We start from the raw sequence: 16,951 nt of genomic DNA on the forward strand, positions 1-16,951 counted from the left end.
CGAAATGTGTATTCAAGATCATTTCACAGCCAGAATTAAACGATTACATTTAAATTACTGTAAACTTCTCGGACACTGATAAAAAAATAACACAACTTTAATGCTGCCAACCTTTAAAACTAATTCGAAATGAAATCAGCTAATTAGCAATGCTGAGTGGTGCTGATGATATGTTGCGAAATAGTGTAAATGCTTCGCATGTGATGACAGATCGCGAAGAGTCATTTCTCAAAGATTTCTTTACCCATGTTGCAAATTTGGGTTCTGATAAAGCCAAAGAACTCGTGGTAAGTGATGTTTGTTAGTAATAAAATGATGAAGGAATGTTAGTGCATTTGTTTCTGTCGGAATGGAGCAGTGCTTCTCGATACATAAATACGTCTATGCGGAAGGGTCATTCGGCAAAAAGGCGTAACGAAAATGTGAAAGATCCATATCAACAATGTGTAAATATGGACCGACAACAATGGTCAGCTTCTATATGAACTCCTTCGTACATTGTTGTTACCTAAGAAACTAATTGTTGCGTCATCTGTTTACTTGGCAATGTTGTTACATTACTGCCGTCAACAATCCGCTCAGAAGCACTTCTTATTTAGGTGTGATGTCCCATAAAGGTCAAATTCAACTGACATTTATTCATGTAACGAACTGTATTTTTATGTTACCGTACAGGAATATGAACGCGAGTCAAAACATGGTCAGTCTGGCCCCTGGGGGATGCTAGTCACTCACCTACCTCAAATAGCAGTTGCTGAGCGATCATATGGAGATCTTGGATTTTTACTCACTAAAAATAAAGGATTTCTCAGGAAAGATGTAAGTCAAATACAGAATGTTCAGGGAGGAAGTACACAAATTGAAAGAGGTGATCAATCAATTAATTTTGAATAACAAAATTGTTATAATGAGTCCTATTCAGAATGGTTACATAGTTATGGGTATTTTAAGTATGAAAACTAAGGAAAAACTTTGTCAGGATATCCAGTCTTTGGACTGAGACTTGAACCCAGGACCTCCTGAACACAAAAGAGCACTAATGACTTAACCATGATATTTGATGACATCTGCTCTTAATTTTACATGCAGGGATTTGACTTACTGATATTGTCCATAAATTGTAGCATACTGCATGTTCATAGGAAAGCAGTTGTGGCCAATCTGAGCTTAGTACGACTGCATGCCACCACTTGCTACAGCATATTGGTGTATGTCACACACACCACCATGATACTGTACATATTCTCGTTGAGTGACCAATATGTTACATGTGTTCTGTAAAAGTGGTAACATGTATATTTTCTTGCACTTTCCACATCCAAGACCAGTGTACATAGCTGCACTACTAAAGAGACATACTATATGTATTGTTAACAATGTTATGACACTATCTCAGTAGTTACTTTACTTTAAAAATTTCAGAATTTTCTTTATTTGAGTGTAATTGTTTTCAGAATTCATTGAAATCAATGTATGATTCTGCCCGATCAGACTTCAGACGAGTGGAGGAAATGACAAAATTTACTAATTCAGATCGGCTACCCTCTACATTTAACAATGAGATGAGAACGTTCACCTCAGTTGCTAATGAATTGTGTTTGTTTCTCACAGCACGTATTGAATTAATTGATCTGTATCCTTCAGAAATAAAGAAATGTATTTATAAAAACTCTAAATCTCCTGCTGACTAGATAGGGACCTACCAACTCAGCTCAGTTTTAGTATGAGGCTCACATACAAATAATTGTAGCTGTACAGTATTAAATTATAATGACATGACCTTAAGAACGTCTGGGACAAGAGCCATATACTAAATCTGGTGGCATTAAGAATCCCTTATATGCAGTTACTTTCAAGACACCATTCTTCAATAGCTACAATTTATACCAGCATTCGTAAGTTCTTGCCCTTCAGTTTTCGAGGTTTGGGGTTAGCCAAATCAACCAGTCACATACCTTTATAGAATCTCTGAGATTAAAATGGATTTATTGTCAGTATTAAATATGATTCCTTAGCTTAACACTAGCTATGAAAAGATGCATCTCATGGGCTCAGGAAAGCAGATGAAATACGAAGAAGTGCTTGCACAGGTTGAAGACATCATGGAACGAAATGCACCATCTGTTCCTCAGATGTGTCTTACTCCTATAGAAAATATGCTCAGGTAATGTATCGTGCAGCAGACTTCTGATTAACAGGGGGCTGATTAACCTGGGTCTATGTGGTTTAAATGAAAGTTAAAAAAAAATTCAGAAAATCTGTTGTAAAAGTTAGAATATTTAAAAAGGAAGGAATAAATACAACAGTGACGTAACTTAACATATCACCATAAATCAGTTGTTGCTAAAACCTGAAGTTCATGACAACAGAACATTATTACTATCCACTGAAATCTGGCGTACATTCGTTTATTAACACTGTTATGATAATTTTTCCATGTTGTAACTGTATCTACTGTATGAAATTTTTTATAAAATCCTGTTACTAGTAAATATTTAAAGTTTAAGTAGTGCATGTCTATAAATACACTTACATATTTGTTATGTTTGTGTGTGTTTCTATAATTTTTGTTGATTATCTGGGAAAATATATTTCCCGACCAACCTGGAGTCTACTGTACTGGAAAAGGTGCAGTGGGGCGAGACTATATTTCCATGGAACTGGGCCTCTAATGGGCCCTTTGTCCATCCCACAGATGACATATGAGTGAATATCGAGCAGCGTTGGAACGATACTGACATGGAAAAACTGAAGGACTTGGAGAAAAACCTGTCCTGATGCCAATTTGTTCACCATAAATCCCACATGGACTGGCCTAGTCACAAACCTAGTCCTCTGTGAATAAAACATTTACAAGAAGTTCTTGTAGCTTTGAGACTATCAGACTACCAGAAGACAATCCGCATTCCCACACACTGTTTTTAAAATGTTTAACATTAACTGAAGTTTCTGTACAGTTCAAAAAGAATTGGCATATTCATACAACTTGATAATCCTTGTAAATTCTTTAAACACTGTTTAAAGTAACTGCAAGCAGTGGAATTAGGTATGCCTAAATTACAATCACAAGAATGCTTATTGTCTTTCCAACTTTAATGTACAAAGCTAATAAGGGAAATATTATACAGCTTGGAATGTGAGATACTGATCCATTTGCTGAGAGCACAACTTGAAATGCAGATGTGGAAGTTCTTTCCGTCCCTTATGCTACTTCATCTTGCTTCTACCCGACTCGCTGCCTGGGAATCCAAGCTTCAGAACAGAGAGGTGTGTGAGTTGGATAGTTGTTTCATTTCCGTCATTCAATATATTTTTTACTATTACGTGTATGGGAAAAGGTCTGGAACATTGCCTGTCCACTTGCTTGAATCTATGACACACAATGACTGTAAAAAACATCCATGCTTATTTTGAGATAAAGGTAAAGTATCGACTGCAGTCTTCTGGAGTACGATTCTGTGTAGTCTTGTAGTTGGTTGGGAGGAAGTGATAAGGTTTAAAGTGTTGGTAACCACTTAAAAAAATACCACAACCCATCAGAGATTGGACGTTTCTGTCATCGGTGAAAAGAATGGGAGTACATATTCTGTTGGGTTAATTAGAAACAGTTTATCTCAATGCTGATGATGTTAATTTACTGGGTGATGACATAAATATCATAAGGGAAAACAAAGATGCTTTTCTCAACCAAGGTATTTAATTATTCATATGTTTTGCACAACATGAATTTATATTTTCTGTTAATTTCAGCGGGGAATATTACAAACATGTCAACTACTGTTTTCTTTCCAGTCTTGGAAATTAGGTTTTGGTGCTACGTTCTTGAAAACAAGTCAATTACCAGCACTCTTGCAATGGTTACTGAAGTTGAAGACTGTGTTTCTGGCAAAATTTTCTCTGTACTTCTACTCAACATTAGTACAACAAACGTCTGCTCCAGAGATGAAGACTCTCTGCGGCAAGCTACAGACAAATGATTACTTCCACAAGTATGTGAACAAAGTTTAATTTAATTTTGAAAGAAGTTAAAATGGTAATATCTTAACAGAAAGAACTGAAACAAATTAATTTGCTAAAGTTGTATTTTTGTAAGTAATGAATCTGATAGTACCTTCATTAAATATGTTTGTTCTGTGTTGAAAAACGTATGCTTCTCTTGACCCTTTTCCTGACGGTAAAATTACTGATATAACAAGATCTATTTTGCTTGGCCTGCCATGATGCAGTCTGCCCAAAGCTTAGAGTCTGTTTATGCGAAGCAAGAAACTTGTATATATGTTATGTAAAATGTGCAAACATGCGTAATATTTTATTTAGAATACTTTAATGCTTTTCATCATGAGGAATAAGGATTTCTCTTATATTACTCACAGAAGGTGAAACAACTTGGCAATTCTTGCTACATTCTGTCTCACAGGAACAATCCTGACATAAACAGAGGGGTGGAGAATTTGCTTGTAGCCAGGCCAGATGACTGGTAGAGACGAATTTTCATGTGCTTAATTTTATAAGGTGTACATAAGTCTTTGCAACACTGTGTTGCATTAAGGAGGAGGTACTTTTGAAGCTTCTGGAATTGGTATTAATTTCTACACAAATACCCAATACCATTACTGTGCTGAACACACACATATACAGAGACATCCTGTCTACTGCACTCAGGACACATTTAGTTACAATATGCCTACCTCTGTTTGGAATCTTGAGGAAGTTCAATGTCCAACATAGAACCATCTTCCTTCTTCACTGTAATTCTCATCGCTGGAGTTGGTGATAAGTCATCTCAACAATGTTATTTGTCAGCCCATCCAGTTGCCAGAGTAAATCTTCTTTAACTGCATGCTGTACACTATTTGACCATTTCTCTGCTGTTTCAAGCAAAGCCTGAATTTCCTTCTATTTGAAGTATTGTTCCTGACAGCGTATCCTTTAAACTGATTCCATATTAGTTGTAGTGGATTGAGGTTACAGTGATAGAGTGGTAGCCTCAGAACAGCGTGCCCTGTTCTTTCTGGTGTGTCATCAACAATGTACTTGCCATATTATGCTCTTACTTTCTTCACTGCCTCTGTTAATTATATGATTTCATCACCATGTGTGCATTCACAACCTTTAAGCCACTTACGAATATTGTCCTTTGGCCACAGCATAGTTGGAATATGTTCTACTTTGACTACGATAAGGAATGTAAAAGTCTGATGTGAAGATAAGTGGAAGGGAAGAAACAGCATCATATTAAAATCTCAAATTATTTTGCAGTGTCAGAAATTTGAAGGATAAAAAGGACATCTGTTGATTAGTGTGTTAGTATATTTGGAAGGGTCAAAGCTATGTGAGACTACAGCATACAATCTGATTGAGTGACAATAAATATCTGTTTATTGCTTATTGTGCAGGATGCCAATTGATATTGCAGTAAAGGTTCATTTTACTAGAACACATGAATGTTAGCATTATGTCTCTTAATAACAAAATATTTTTCCAATAAACTTTTCAGGATTCAAAATTTTCAGCGACGTTATGACGCTGTTGCCGTAATGTTAGTATTTGATGCGCATGGCTTGGAAGATTTCAAAGGACCAGGTTACCATCATCCAGACAAACCTGCTGAATCCCCACAAGACCTGGAGTGTTATCCGATCGCAGTCAGCTGTCCTATTGTAAGTGATTTAAGTCATTTTAGTTGCTTCCTGTATGTGTATAAGCATGAATTTCTGGCTTTCTGTGTGGTCCCACTCTATGATAATCAGCAACCAGGGCACAGTGAATCAAGCACAAGACTAAGTAAAGTAAGTTCAAGAAAATAACTTCACTGAATGACCAATAAAATTGTCTGTTTATAGGGCCATGAAAATCTTGGAATATTTCACTGGTACACAATTTTCAACCTACAGATCCAGTTATGACTTCTGTAATTGGCTTTTTTACAAAATAATAGCAATGGTCCACATGTGGATAAATAAGGAAATTATGAATGAGTGGAATTACTACACCAGCTGTACACTTACATCATTTCCAGTTTTGGACTTTTGAAATTTTAAGTGCTTGATTTCTGTTGCACAGAGTCTAATGAGTATAAATAAATCAATGCCTACATGGTATTTATTTGCAGAAGCCACTAAATCACATGCCAAATGTTGTCAAGGTCATTACAGAACGAGCAAGTGAACTGGCTGCAATGGACAAAGTTGTATACTACTTCAGTCCAAAGGTGAGTTTAATATTTGTCTGAAAACATGAAATTATCTGGAAAATTTAAGAGTATATGTACTGGATCAAGGGCCACCACCAGGTATGGTTACATACCATGTCTGTGCTTCATTTGTTGTTAATTTCTGGCTTCACTACATCAGCTATGACAAAGGATTTGTGCTAAATTCTTCACTGCATCGTTAAGATAGTTTGTTTATGTACTGTAACACTTGTTCTCCTTTAAAGTCTTCAGACTCACCGCCGTGAAAACCTCAAATCCCACAACTTCATTATGTCGCAGTAGTGACAGGAATGTTTCAGAAAGTGGAGTGAGGAAAAAATACCTTAACATAAAATGAATTTTGAAGCAGACTATGTTGTGTTCAATTCTTATTTCCTTGGTGAAAAATTTCATAATTTTACACTGGCTTTCATTGGGACCATAGAAATTTTTGAATAAAAGCATATTTCCATTTAATCAATATTCCTTTTGTAGACAGTTTAAGTGTATTTGTTTTCAGGTTCCATCTGGGTGCCAGAGTCTACTAGATTTGTACAAATGGTCTAGTTAGAAACCATCTTGATAATAAAACTGTCATTTAAATAATTTGTTTCAGGATCAAAGTACATATGTTATGGCATGCACAGATCCTCGTATGACACTGGTGGTTGTTTTTGACAGCCAGAAAGCAGAGAAAGATAGTCACATCACAAACTTTGTGTCTGATCTCGCGCTACAACTCCGATGCAATAAAGTGTTTGCAAACCTCAAACCTAATACGAAGTAACCAAAGTTATCAGAATTACATTAGTTCCTAAGAATATGCTGTATTATGGGTTTTTATGTGTGTGTAACAGATATAAATAATACATTAGACTACAAACTATGTTTACTTTATTTTTAGAATTCAACAGAAAGCATTTTCTCTGATCCCCATGTGTATTATCAGATATGTTATACATTCTTCATAAAATCTGTCTTTCTGTAGTTCATCTGTATGATTATCATAAATACAACATAGTCTTAGATGAAAAAGTTATTCCTAAACACTGCACAAAACTATGAGGTATTTAAAATTATGTCCAAGTAGAAGAAGCTTACGAACTGCATACGTGCATTTGCATTATGTTCATTGTCTCCATTCGATTATTCCTTCAATCACACTCTCTGCATGTGCAGTCAGGAATGAGGTGTCCAGTTCATGGTTTAAACCTTTGAAAAAATAAATATAGCAGTCACAATTGAGCATAATCCTAAAAAATCATCAATTTGGAAAATACTGTTTATGTAGAACTACAGCATATGAACAAAACTTAAAATTTTCAGCATAACATGATTTAATAAAATAAACAGGAATAAATTCGAGTGTAAGTAACTTCTCTCAACTACTTTTAAAATTACATCAACTTCTAGTTCTTAATCATACTGCTGGCTGATCGATGGATGCATCACTGACATCAAAATTAGAAATAAAATCAAACAAATGTTAACACAGATAACTCGGGATCAGATTTCTTTAATCCGCAAGAATGCTGGCATCCCCTTGAGAGACACATGAAAACCATACTGCATTTGCCAGTCTTCCAATACTGTGTAATATTTGCAGACTCATTAATATTTTTGGGACTTCTCACACTTTTCAGTAAAACTGCTTAGTTTTCTATTCACTTTGACACTCCAAGGGTTAAATTATCCAGTCAGAAAGTGATAATAAGCAAAAATTCTTTAATTTCAAGTTAATTTAAACTTCACTGTAATAACAGCCACATAAGACGCAACATACACACCTATATTTTTTTGTAAGAAATCCAAGATAAGATGGTTGTTTATTCTAGATGCTATGACTGGGGGAAGTTTCTTCATTTTCCAGTTAAGCCAGTAACCCACTAGATGTGGAGTATCAGCCTGACTTTCATGGGTTGTTCCTCTAGAAATTGAATAAATATCAATGTTGAACCTTTTGATATGCAATAAAGGAAATATTGTAGTGCAAACACTAATGATGGTGTTAAATCTGGATATCAGCAATATCTTCCTCCTTATGCCCCTTCCTTACACGTGAGTCCACTTGACATTTACTGTGTATATTTCCTTTTCACAAATCTATTGTTTTGAAAGCTGTGACATTTGGAAGAATGACTGTTCATTATATGGATACATCTAGGAGCCAGAGGATGTTTACAAACAGGTAAAAATATTCAGAGGGTGATGATGTGCAGCCATCAGTTAACATGTACTGAGGTTGAGAAATAGATTAACTGAATCATCAACTGAGAAAAAAAGCATGTCATTCTCCTGCCTATGCCATCATTCACCATGAGCTGGGAAACCATTAAGTTTGCACTAGATGGATCCTGGAGCAACTGACATACATGCATTAAATATGAATATTTGGAAGTCAGCAAAAAGCATTTGAAAAAGTAACATGTTGGAGATACTTTCCAAAATCCAACGGTCAGCACAGATAAGACGTGGATCTATCATCGAGTCTGAGAGTAAGAAACAAACAATACACTACCAGACAATTCAAATGATTCTGAAAGAATCTGGAAACCACTAGATCAAATGAATTGAAAAACAGGCAATTATTTAGAATAATAAGATACGTCTAACTGAACGATCATTTTTCAACACTCACAATAAAATATCTTTTAATCTTTTGCTTACCTCATAAATTACAAAAGAATTTTAACAGCAGATCTGCTGCATTTACTGTGCAAATGTGTGATAACCTCAAACAGCAATGTACATAAACATACTTGATCGTGAAAACAGTCCGCTTTCCACACTCATCTGGTGTACTGTCAGTGTATCTCTTTACAGCATTGAAATTTGTTGCTACATGAAATGTCTCCGTATTGACAAACAGTAATGGCTGCTTAATTATGTTTGGTAGATCTAATTCTTCCTTCAGGGAGAACATCCATGGATCCAGTATTACACCAAATCTAAAATACGAAAGGGCTTTATGACGAGAATGCCATATAGATGAAGCATAATTTTATAATTTCAGTGTTCATATGTTTTAAAGCAACTTGCTTCAATCGACAGTCGCAGCCAAGAGTTAGGAGGGCTGTAGCTCCACCAAATGAATGTCCCATCATGGTTAGGCTCGTCAGATTTAGTCGGTCCTGAAATAAAAATTATGTATGATTTGAGGTTTTCACAGCGGTGAGTATGAAAATTTCTTTCTTTTGGGTTGTTGCACCGTGTAGTATGGTAGATGTTTACCAACGTTTCAGAGGTCATACGATGAATGTCATCACCCTGATGATGGAGGCAGTAAGCACCTCTGAAACATCAGTAAACTTCTACCAGACTTCACAGCACAACAACACAGAAGACAGCAATGAGTAACTGAAACCTCAGTGATTAAATCATACCTTGAACTGTCCAAGTTTGAAGTCTCTGCCAAGAACATTCTCAATATATATTCCACTATTTAGTTTTTCCAATATGTCAATCACTTTCCTGCATTCCTGTACCCTCTTTGTTACCTGTATGAAGAATGTACACATAATTATCTGAGCAACAAATATTACAATAAAATTTTATTTTTATGAACCATTAACTCTAAAATAATACATGACATTCTTCCCTGAAATACTGGACAGTGAAGCTGACCTGCTACACACCGTGAAAGTATTTTGGGAGAGACAGGGTACAGCCCATACTCATTCTTCATCTTGGCACTAGATGGGGGTGAGTGGTCAGTGTCATGCTTCACCTGCACATTCTCCCTGGGGAAAGGACCCCTCACACTCACTGCCTATTTCTTAATTCATGTGCATGATACAGTATTAAAATCAGAGATCACAACCCATGACAACTGATTAATCATACTTACTTGCTTCTTCCTGGCTGCATAGTGTCCAGGTCCCAGACCTATCACTTTAAACTTCATCCACGTAGGTGTCACATCAGTATATCCATCCTCTGACTTGTAATAGTATGACGCAGAAGCTGATTTATCCCTAAATATACAAATAACAAATCAGCAAATGTATGGAGAGCCTGACAATTCTGGTGTGCCAGCCAGGATTTGACTTTCGTCCCATGAAAGACTGGAAGAACACTGCTCATAGCACAGTAACCATGGAGAAAGGAAAAGAGTAATATAAATGTATTGTTTGCTTTTATTCATGTCACAGAGGACGTCACTACAGACGATCATCCTCCCATTTCACAAGTTTGAGCATCCACTGGTAATACCAATTGTAGGAAAATAAAACATACACAACTGGAGTAACCTCCAATGGCATATCTCCATACCAAATTTAATGAAAATCCTTTCAGCCATTCTTGAGTTGTTATATGCATATGAATGGATTGATGGATGGATGGACAGACAGACAAAGTAATTTAGTAGTAAGTGCTCCACTGGGATGTGAATGTGCCTAAAAGCAATTAATAAACTAAACAAATATATATGAAACACAAACTTGTTAATCAAAGCTTTTGTTAATTAATTTACAATGACAGAATATGTTGTTATTCTCATTTTGTAAGTATTCTGAATATCCCTAGCTTCTTTCCCTGTTAATTAATACGGCAGATTGGATTACGTGATTTATTTAATTATACAGTAAGCTCTTATATGATATTATCCACCCTGGTGCTAATGTCTCCAATTAACAGACTGCAACAACAGACTTCCATACAACACTTCTTATCTTATTGTCTGTTCCCCCACTCCTACATTATCTCTCCCGATGTCCCTTTGTGCATCATACCACCAGGCGCACACATTAAATCATCATCATCATCATCATCAGACTGGCACAGAGTAAGGTGATTTGCTGAATTATTCCAGTCACTATTGTCGAAACAGTTGACAAATGTGCGAACACTTGTGCTCACCTGTGTTCAACTGCTGCTACCACAAAACCATGGGATGCTAATTCCACACAGACAGAAGAATAAAAGAAACGTGTAGCACCAAGGCCGTGGGAGAAAACAACGACTGGTAGTTTTCCACCTTCTTGTTTCACATCCGCATTCCACACCGCCGGAATATGACAATTGCCTACCGTTAAAATATTTGGAAATTAATAAATTACCAAACTATTTCTTACAATACAGAATGTAGATATGCTTGCTATAATGCATTTCAGAATCGTTTTGCCTTCTTTTCTACTATTTGAAAATATAAATATTAATGCGAAAACTATAGACCAATATGCCTATCCTCAGTAATCCTTAAACTATACACTAGGATCTTGGAAATCAGATTGAGAAGAGTAACAGAAGAGGAATTGGAAGAAGAGCCAATGGCTTTTAGACCCAATAGACAGACACAAGATCATATATTTTCAATACGAAATATATGTGATAAATTTATAGAACAAGGAAAAGAACTATACTTGGCATTCATAGATCTAAAATCTGCATTCGACAATATAGGAAGATCGGAAATTTGAAAAATACTGGAGAAAAAATCCGTACCTTACAAACTGTGCGAAGCAATTAAGAGTACATTTAGTAATGTCCAGGGAATAGTAAGGATAAGAGGACAGGAATCCAAACCTTTCCAAATAGAGAAGGGAGTGAAACAAGGCGATAGCCTTAGCCCTCTATTATTTATATTAGTGATGGATGAGATACTCAAAATATGTAAAAGAAGAACAGCAAGTAGGTAATTGGAAAATGAGGAGTATATTGACACAATCACTAATATATGCAGATGACATCGTGCTAATAGCGGAAAACCAAGTGAAATTACAAGGTGCAATAACTGAATGGAGAGAAGAATTGGAATTAAGAGGCCTAAAAATAAATAGTACTAAAAGTAAAATTATGAAAATAGGGAGGCATGTATTAGAACAGGATGAAAGAGACATAGAAATATACTGTGGAAATGAGAAATTGGAACAAGTAGGAACCTACGAATACTTGGGGGTCATGCTAACCGAAGATGGAAAAACTGATAATGAGATCCTAAATAGGGTAAAGAAGGCAAATAATGCTTATTACCAATTAAACAATACAATATTTGGAAAGAAAGAACTGAATATAAAAACCAAGAAACAATTCTACCAATTAGTTATAGAACCAACACTATTATATGGCAGCAAGAGCTGGCCAAACTTAAATAAATATTCATCTAAAGTTACAGCGGTGGAAATGAAATGCCTCAGAAAATCAATAGGGAAAACGCGTAGGGATAGAATAAGGAACACCAAAATTAGAGAAGAGGTGGGAATTAAATCAATTAGAACAAAATTGAAGGAAAAACAACTGAAATGGTTTGGACATGTTGTTCGAATGGCAGATGAAAGAAAGGCGAAACAGTTTTTGGAAGCTAGAGTTGAGGGTTCCAGAACAAGAGGAAGACCTAGAAAGAGCTACATGGATACTATTAGAAAAATAGGGCAGGAAAAGGGGAAAAGTTTAACGCAGATGAAAATCTTAGCAAGGGATAGGAAGGAATGGAGGAGGTGGACCAAGCAATCAACCCCGACGCCGTGAAGGCAAAAGGGAGATGAGAAAGAAGAAGAAGAAGAAAATATAAATATTATAATATACAAAACTATAAATTTACCCATCATTTTGTATGGGTACAAAACTTGGTCTCTCACATATGGGATTGGGAGAGGGGGGGGGGGGGGGGTTTGAGAAATGTGTGCTGAGAAGATGACTTGGATCTGACAGGAAGGAAATGACAGGAGGTTGGAGAAAACTGTATAATGAAGAGCTTCATAACTGCACTGTTTGTAGTTCATAGTAAGGTAGTTCTAATGACATATAAGACTCCTTTCTAAAATAAATATCAGCTTACCTGCTAGTAACCAAACAACAAACTTGATCAAAAACTTCCATATTTGCAGTACACGAGCAAATCCCTCAAAGTACATATCATCTGCAAGCCATGGAATCCATCTTGCTGAATGTTTCTGCAAAAAATAAACTAAAGCATTTCATTCATTCATTCATTTAAGAAGCTTAAAAACCTAAAGTTAAAAGAAGAGGAATGTATCCACAATAAATCTGTCAAAATTTTGCAGACAAGAACACAGTAACCATTTATTAAGCCAGGTATGCACAAATCCTGGGATGCCAGGTCATCTAAAATTTTCATTAAAGTTCTAGAATTTTTGGCACTTTTATATATACTCTGGCTCCTAAATTCATGTGGAATTGTTTCAAGTCTATATTAAACTATCATTCCATACAAAAACTGACCATGTATTACTGTATTATCTGTAATCAATAGTATAGTGTTCTTTCCTTGTTTAACTCAGACCATTCTATATTACTCAAACCAAGGTTTACTAACCACTCAAAAATGTCCCTTCCTCTAAACATGTTCTTATGATAAATTTGGGCATTATGCTACCACATTAATCAAATTCACTCAGGTGAGATTTCATGTCATGACAGCAGGTAAGAAGATGACTATCTTGTAGCATGTTGCACCGTGTAGTCCGGTAAAGTACTGATGTTTCAGAGGTGCTTGCTGCCTACATCATTAGGGTGAAGATTATTATGATGGAGGCAGCAAGCACCTCTGAAACATCAGTAAACAACTACCACACTATATGGTGCAATGTCCCAGAAGACAGATCATCATTCAATTCCTTTTACTTCATATGATTTAATCAAGTGTACTAGCAGTTTACAGTGCACAACAATTCCTTAATGCTACTAGATCATGCACATTTAAGTAACATGAAACACAAAAAATTCTAGTATTCATGCAAAAACTACCTTAATATGGGACAAGGAAGTTGGGTAGAAGAGTCTTATAAAACAGCCATCACGAGAAAATTCTGTCATCAAATCACTACATCCTGGAACAATAGGTCCTGCAAATGGAAGTTAATATAATTGGTAGTGGACAAGTAAACAACAAGCATTATTCTCAAACATGTGAGGAACAGAACATGGATTACTGTGCTCCACAGCTGAAGACTACATTATCCAACATATATGTTTAAGGTGCATACAGGGCGTACGGCACACAGAAGATTCAGAACAGTCCCTAAGTAAGTTACACGACACGGTAAATTATTTTTATACGCCTAAAGTACAATTTACTACCTTTGGTGGCACAAATACTGATAATCTTACTAAAACTTACTAAAACAATGTCTTAATTTCCTAACAACATCACTTAATCTCACAAAATTCAGAATTTTTTGTTTTTTTTATTGAAAAAAACTGTCCTATTATTCTCTGATCACTGAATAACAGAACAGGTTTTTGATAAAAGGAATTGTCCTAATGCTCAGAGAAACTGTTTTCTGTTTGTGAACTTTTAATTTCTGTTAGCAACTTGTTACACATTGTAATTCCTGAATAGTATATTAAGTTTTGGAGAACTTTAAGATTAGAATGAATGAAGAAAATTTGCTTACAAACTTACATTTAAGACCAACTTTTGTGGGGAAGTTTTGTATTTAGTACAGAAAAATAAATTATTTAAAAATATTTTCTTTATTATTGGTATTATATTTGGTGTATTTGCTTGTATATTTCATTTCAATTTTTCTTTTTGACCTAAATCTGGGGGCAGGGGGGCAGAAGCCTGGTTTCATGCAGATTGAGACACACACAACAAACACAAGAAATAAATATGAGCTGCAAAAGCTGAATGCTAACCTCACTAAATATAAGAATGGAGTGTACTATATAGGAATCAAATTATTCATTATCCTTCCAGCAACCATTAAGGATATGAATCATGACATACAAGCATTTAAATATAATTTCCTAGCTCACTCCTTCTACCAATATAGAACTGACTTTAACAAAAAATTCAAATATTGTAATTATATATGATGATTATGGTTCTTAGACATAATTATCCTTTAATTATCCTTGCTCTGTATAATTTAATGTCACGTAACTATGTTAAAATTATTAAAAAACAAAATTACGTTAGCACAACGAACTAATAACAGCAACCACTGCTTTCAAAATCAATCATAACCTTCTGCCAAAGGTAGATGATGAGGGACTTCTCTCTTCCACCACCACATTTCACTTCAGAATACGTTCAAACTATGATTTTCCGTTTACGATTGTCATTATCATACACGTGATTATGCAAGCAGGATATCATCTGATTTGCATTTCTTATATCTACAACGCAAAGTTCAATTACGGCAAGTTATCTTGTTATGGTCGCTACAAAAATCGGTATATGGCAATTCGGAAACGTTTAAGAGAACACAGAACCATGGTTACTATGTAGATTACTGATAATAACACACTGAAGGTTTCAAACAAATTATAATATACGTAGTATAAACACAAGCCATAAATATGACCTCCATATACCTAATTCTAACCTCATTCTAATCGAGTTATTCAGTACTCTTCCACTTAACATTAACAGTTAAAATCATGATATAAAAGTATTTAAGCCAACATTGGAATTAGCGTTGTTGGTGGTTAAATTCAAACTGCAGGGACCATGGTGGATGTAAAGAGGAACTGACAGGTTTTGCCTTGGTGCATACCATTAAGCTTGCAACTTATCACAGAAGTGCCAGCATAATCTTGCCTTCACATGAATTATCTCTCGCAGAATGCTAAAAGATCTCTTCTAAACAACCTGTAATATTCATTAAAATCTTATATTGCAAGAAGTTCTCTCAAAATTTGTCATTATGAACGTATGTAATGCTAATACTAAACATTCGCTGTGAATATGTCATCTCTTCTCATTGACTACTACCAAGATACAGGCAGCAGAATTTACTTTGACGAGAAGTTTATTTGGAACTTTCAATTTATAGAATGGTTTATTTTTATTTTTCTCTTTTGGTGAAAATATAGGTCATTGCTGATCTATTCTATAAGAAGCTGAGGAAAACATGTAATATGACATATAACATAGCAGGGTGGTGGAAAACTTGAATTTAAATACAAGACATAAACATGATCTCTATGTGCCAAATGCTAACCTTACTGAATATCAAAAAGGAGTGTACTATTCAGGTATGAAGTTATTTAATAATCTCCCACAACAATTAAAAGTCTAAATTATGATATAAAGGTATTCAAGCCTGCATTGAAAGATTACCTCTTCACTCACTCTTTCTATTATGTAGATGATTTCATCTCTGCTGAAAATTTTTAAGCTTTATGTATATCTATAATCTATATGTAAAGCAAGTTTTGTATTTATATTTAAAATTCTGAGGTTTATGTATATTAATTTGTAAAATTAGTTTTCATACTTGTATTGCAGAATCTGAAGTTTATGTACATGATATGTAAAATATGTTCTTGTACTTGTGTTGAAAGTTCTGAAGTTAATGTATTAATATATTGTATGAAATGACATGTTCTACATCCTTTGATTGAGTCCTAAGAAGGATCTATGGAATGTAAATAAACTACTCTAAGGTTCCTTTAGAATATTTATAGCTCAACTATCTCTGTGGCCTCTTGGGGATAGTAGTTCTCAAGTTCTGCCATATCTCAGTGTGCGCTTGAACTTGGAGATGGGATATTTAACTCCAGTCCCATTCCATGTTTATACCACTGGAATCGGGAGTTTTAATCCCAGTTCCTTCTCCTTGGTTGTGCCTCTGACTTAAATATCACTTATTTATCATTAATATATAGACAGCAAATATCTTCTTAAGAGTATAGTTTATAAGTGATACCCTCAAAACTTGTATGAGGTGGAATATGCTTTTCAATTTTTTTGCTGATATACCTGTATGTTAAATGGTGGGAGAAGGATGGAATTGAAATAAATGCACCAGTAAACTTTGTGCTTTTTTTAGAAAAAAATGTATTGTC

General features: G+C 35.1%; 2 protein-coding genes across 9 annotated transcripts; one reads left to right on the forward strand and one right to left on the reverse strand.

The window, feature by feature from the left end:
- The first annotated feature begins 2 nt into the window (after nucleotides 1–2).
- Nucleotides 3–7,079, forward strand: LOC110829081 (KICSTOR subunit 2). 3 transcript variants are annotated; one of them, XM_022062425.2, is made up of 9 exons: nucleotides 3–287; nucleotides 676–819; nucleotides 1,455–1,633; nucleotides 2,027–2,164; nucleotides 3,129–3,267; nucleotides 3,793–3,989; nucleotides 5,498–5,660; nucleotides 6,113–6,211; nucleotides 6,810–7,079. In XM_022062425.2, exons 1-9 carry the CDS (start codon nucleotides 150–152, stop codon nucleotides 6,978–6,980), a joined length of 1,368 nt encoding a protein of 455 aa, XP_021918117.1. In that variant the 5' UTR covers nucleotides 3–149; the 3' UTR covers nucleotides 6,981–7,079. The 3 variants fall into 3 exon arrangements, with proteins under 3 accessions (XP_021918117.1, XP_021918137.1, XP_021918126.1); XM_022062434.2 differs by lacking the exon at nucleotides 3–287 and adding an exon at nucleotides 334–469; XM_022062445.2 differs by lacking the exon at nucleotides 1,455–1,633 and having other exon boundaries at nucleotides 2,016–2,164.
- On the reverse strand, nucleotides 7,071–15,634 carry LOC110829093 (platelet-activating factor acetylhydrolase). Of its 6 annotated transcripts, none has more exons than XM_022062483.2 (10): nucleotides 15,487–15,632; nucleotides 13,901–13,998; nucleotides 12,972–13,086; nucleotides 11,054–11,219; nucleotides 10,041–10,167; nucleotides 9,577–9,690; nucleotides 9,233–9,324; nucleotides 8,953–9,141; nucleotides 7,981–8,120; nucleotides 7,071–7,405 (listed from the first exon to the last, which is right to left on the reverse strand). In XM_022062483.2, exons 2-10 carry the CDS (start codon nucleotides 13,967–13,969, stop codon nucleotides 7,323–7,325), a joined length of 1,095 nt encoding a protein of 364 aa, XP_021918175.1. In that variant the 5' UTR covers nucleotides 13,970–13,998; nucleotides 15,487–15,632; the 3' UTR covers nucleotides 7,071–7,322. The 6 variants fall into 6 exon arrangements, with proteins under 6 accessions (XP_021918175.1, XP_021918149.1, XP_021918157.1 ...); XM_022062457.1 differs by having other exon boundaries at nucleotides 15,476–15,630; XM_022062465.2 differs by lacking the exon at nucleotides 15,487–15,632 and adding an exon at nucleotides 15,126–15,460.
- Nucleotides 15,635–16,951: the final 1,317 nt, after the last annotated feature.

The sequence above is a fragment of the Zootermopsis nevadensis genome, unplaced genomic scaffold (genome assembly GCF_977971745.1).
Source record: "Zootermopsis nevadensis isolate Lab colony 2312 unplaced genomic scaffold, Znev_1.0 Znev_ptg000007l, whole genome shotgun sequence".
Taxonomy (NCBI): Eukaryota; Metazoa; Arthropoda; class Insecta; order Blattodea; family Termopsidae; genus Zootermopsis; species Zootermopsis nevadensis.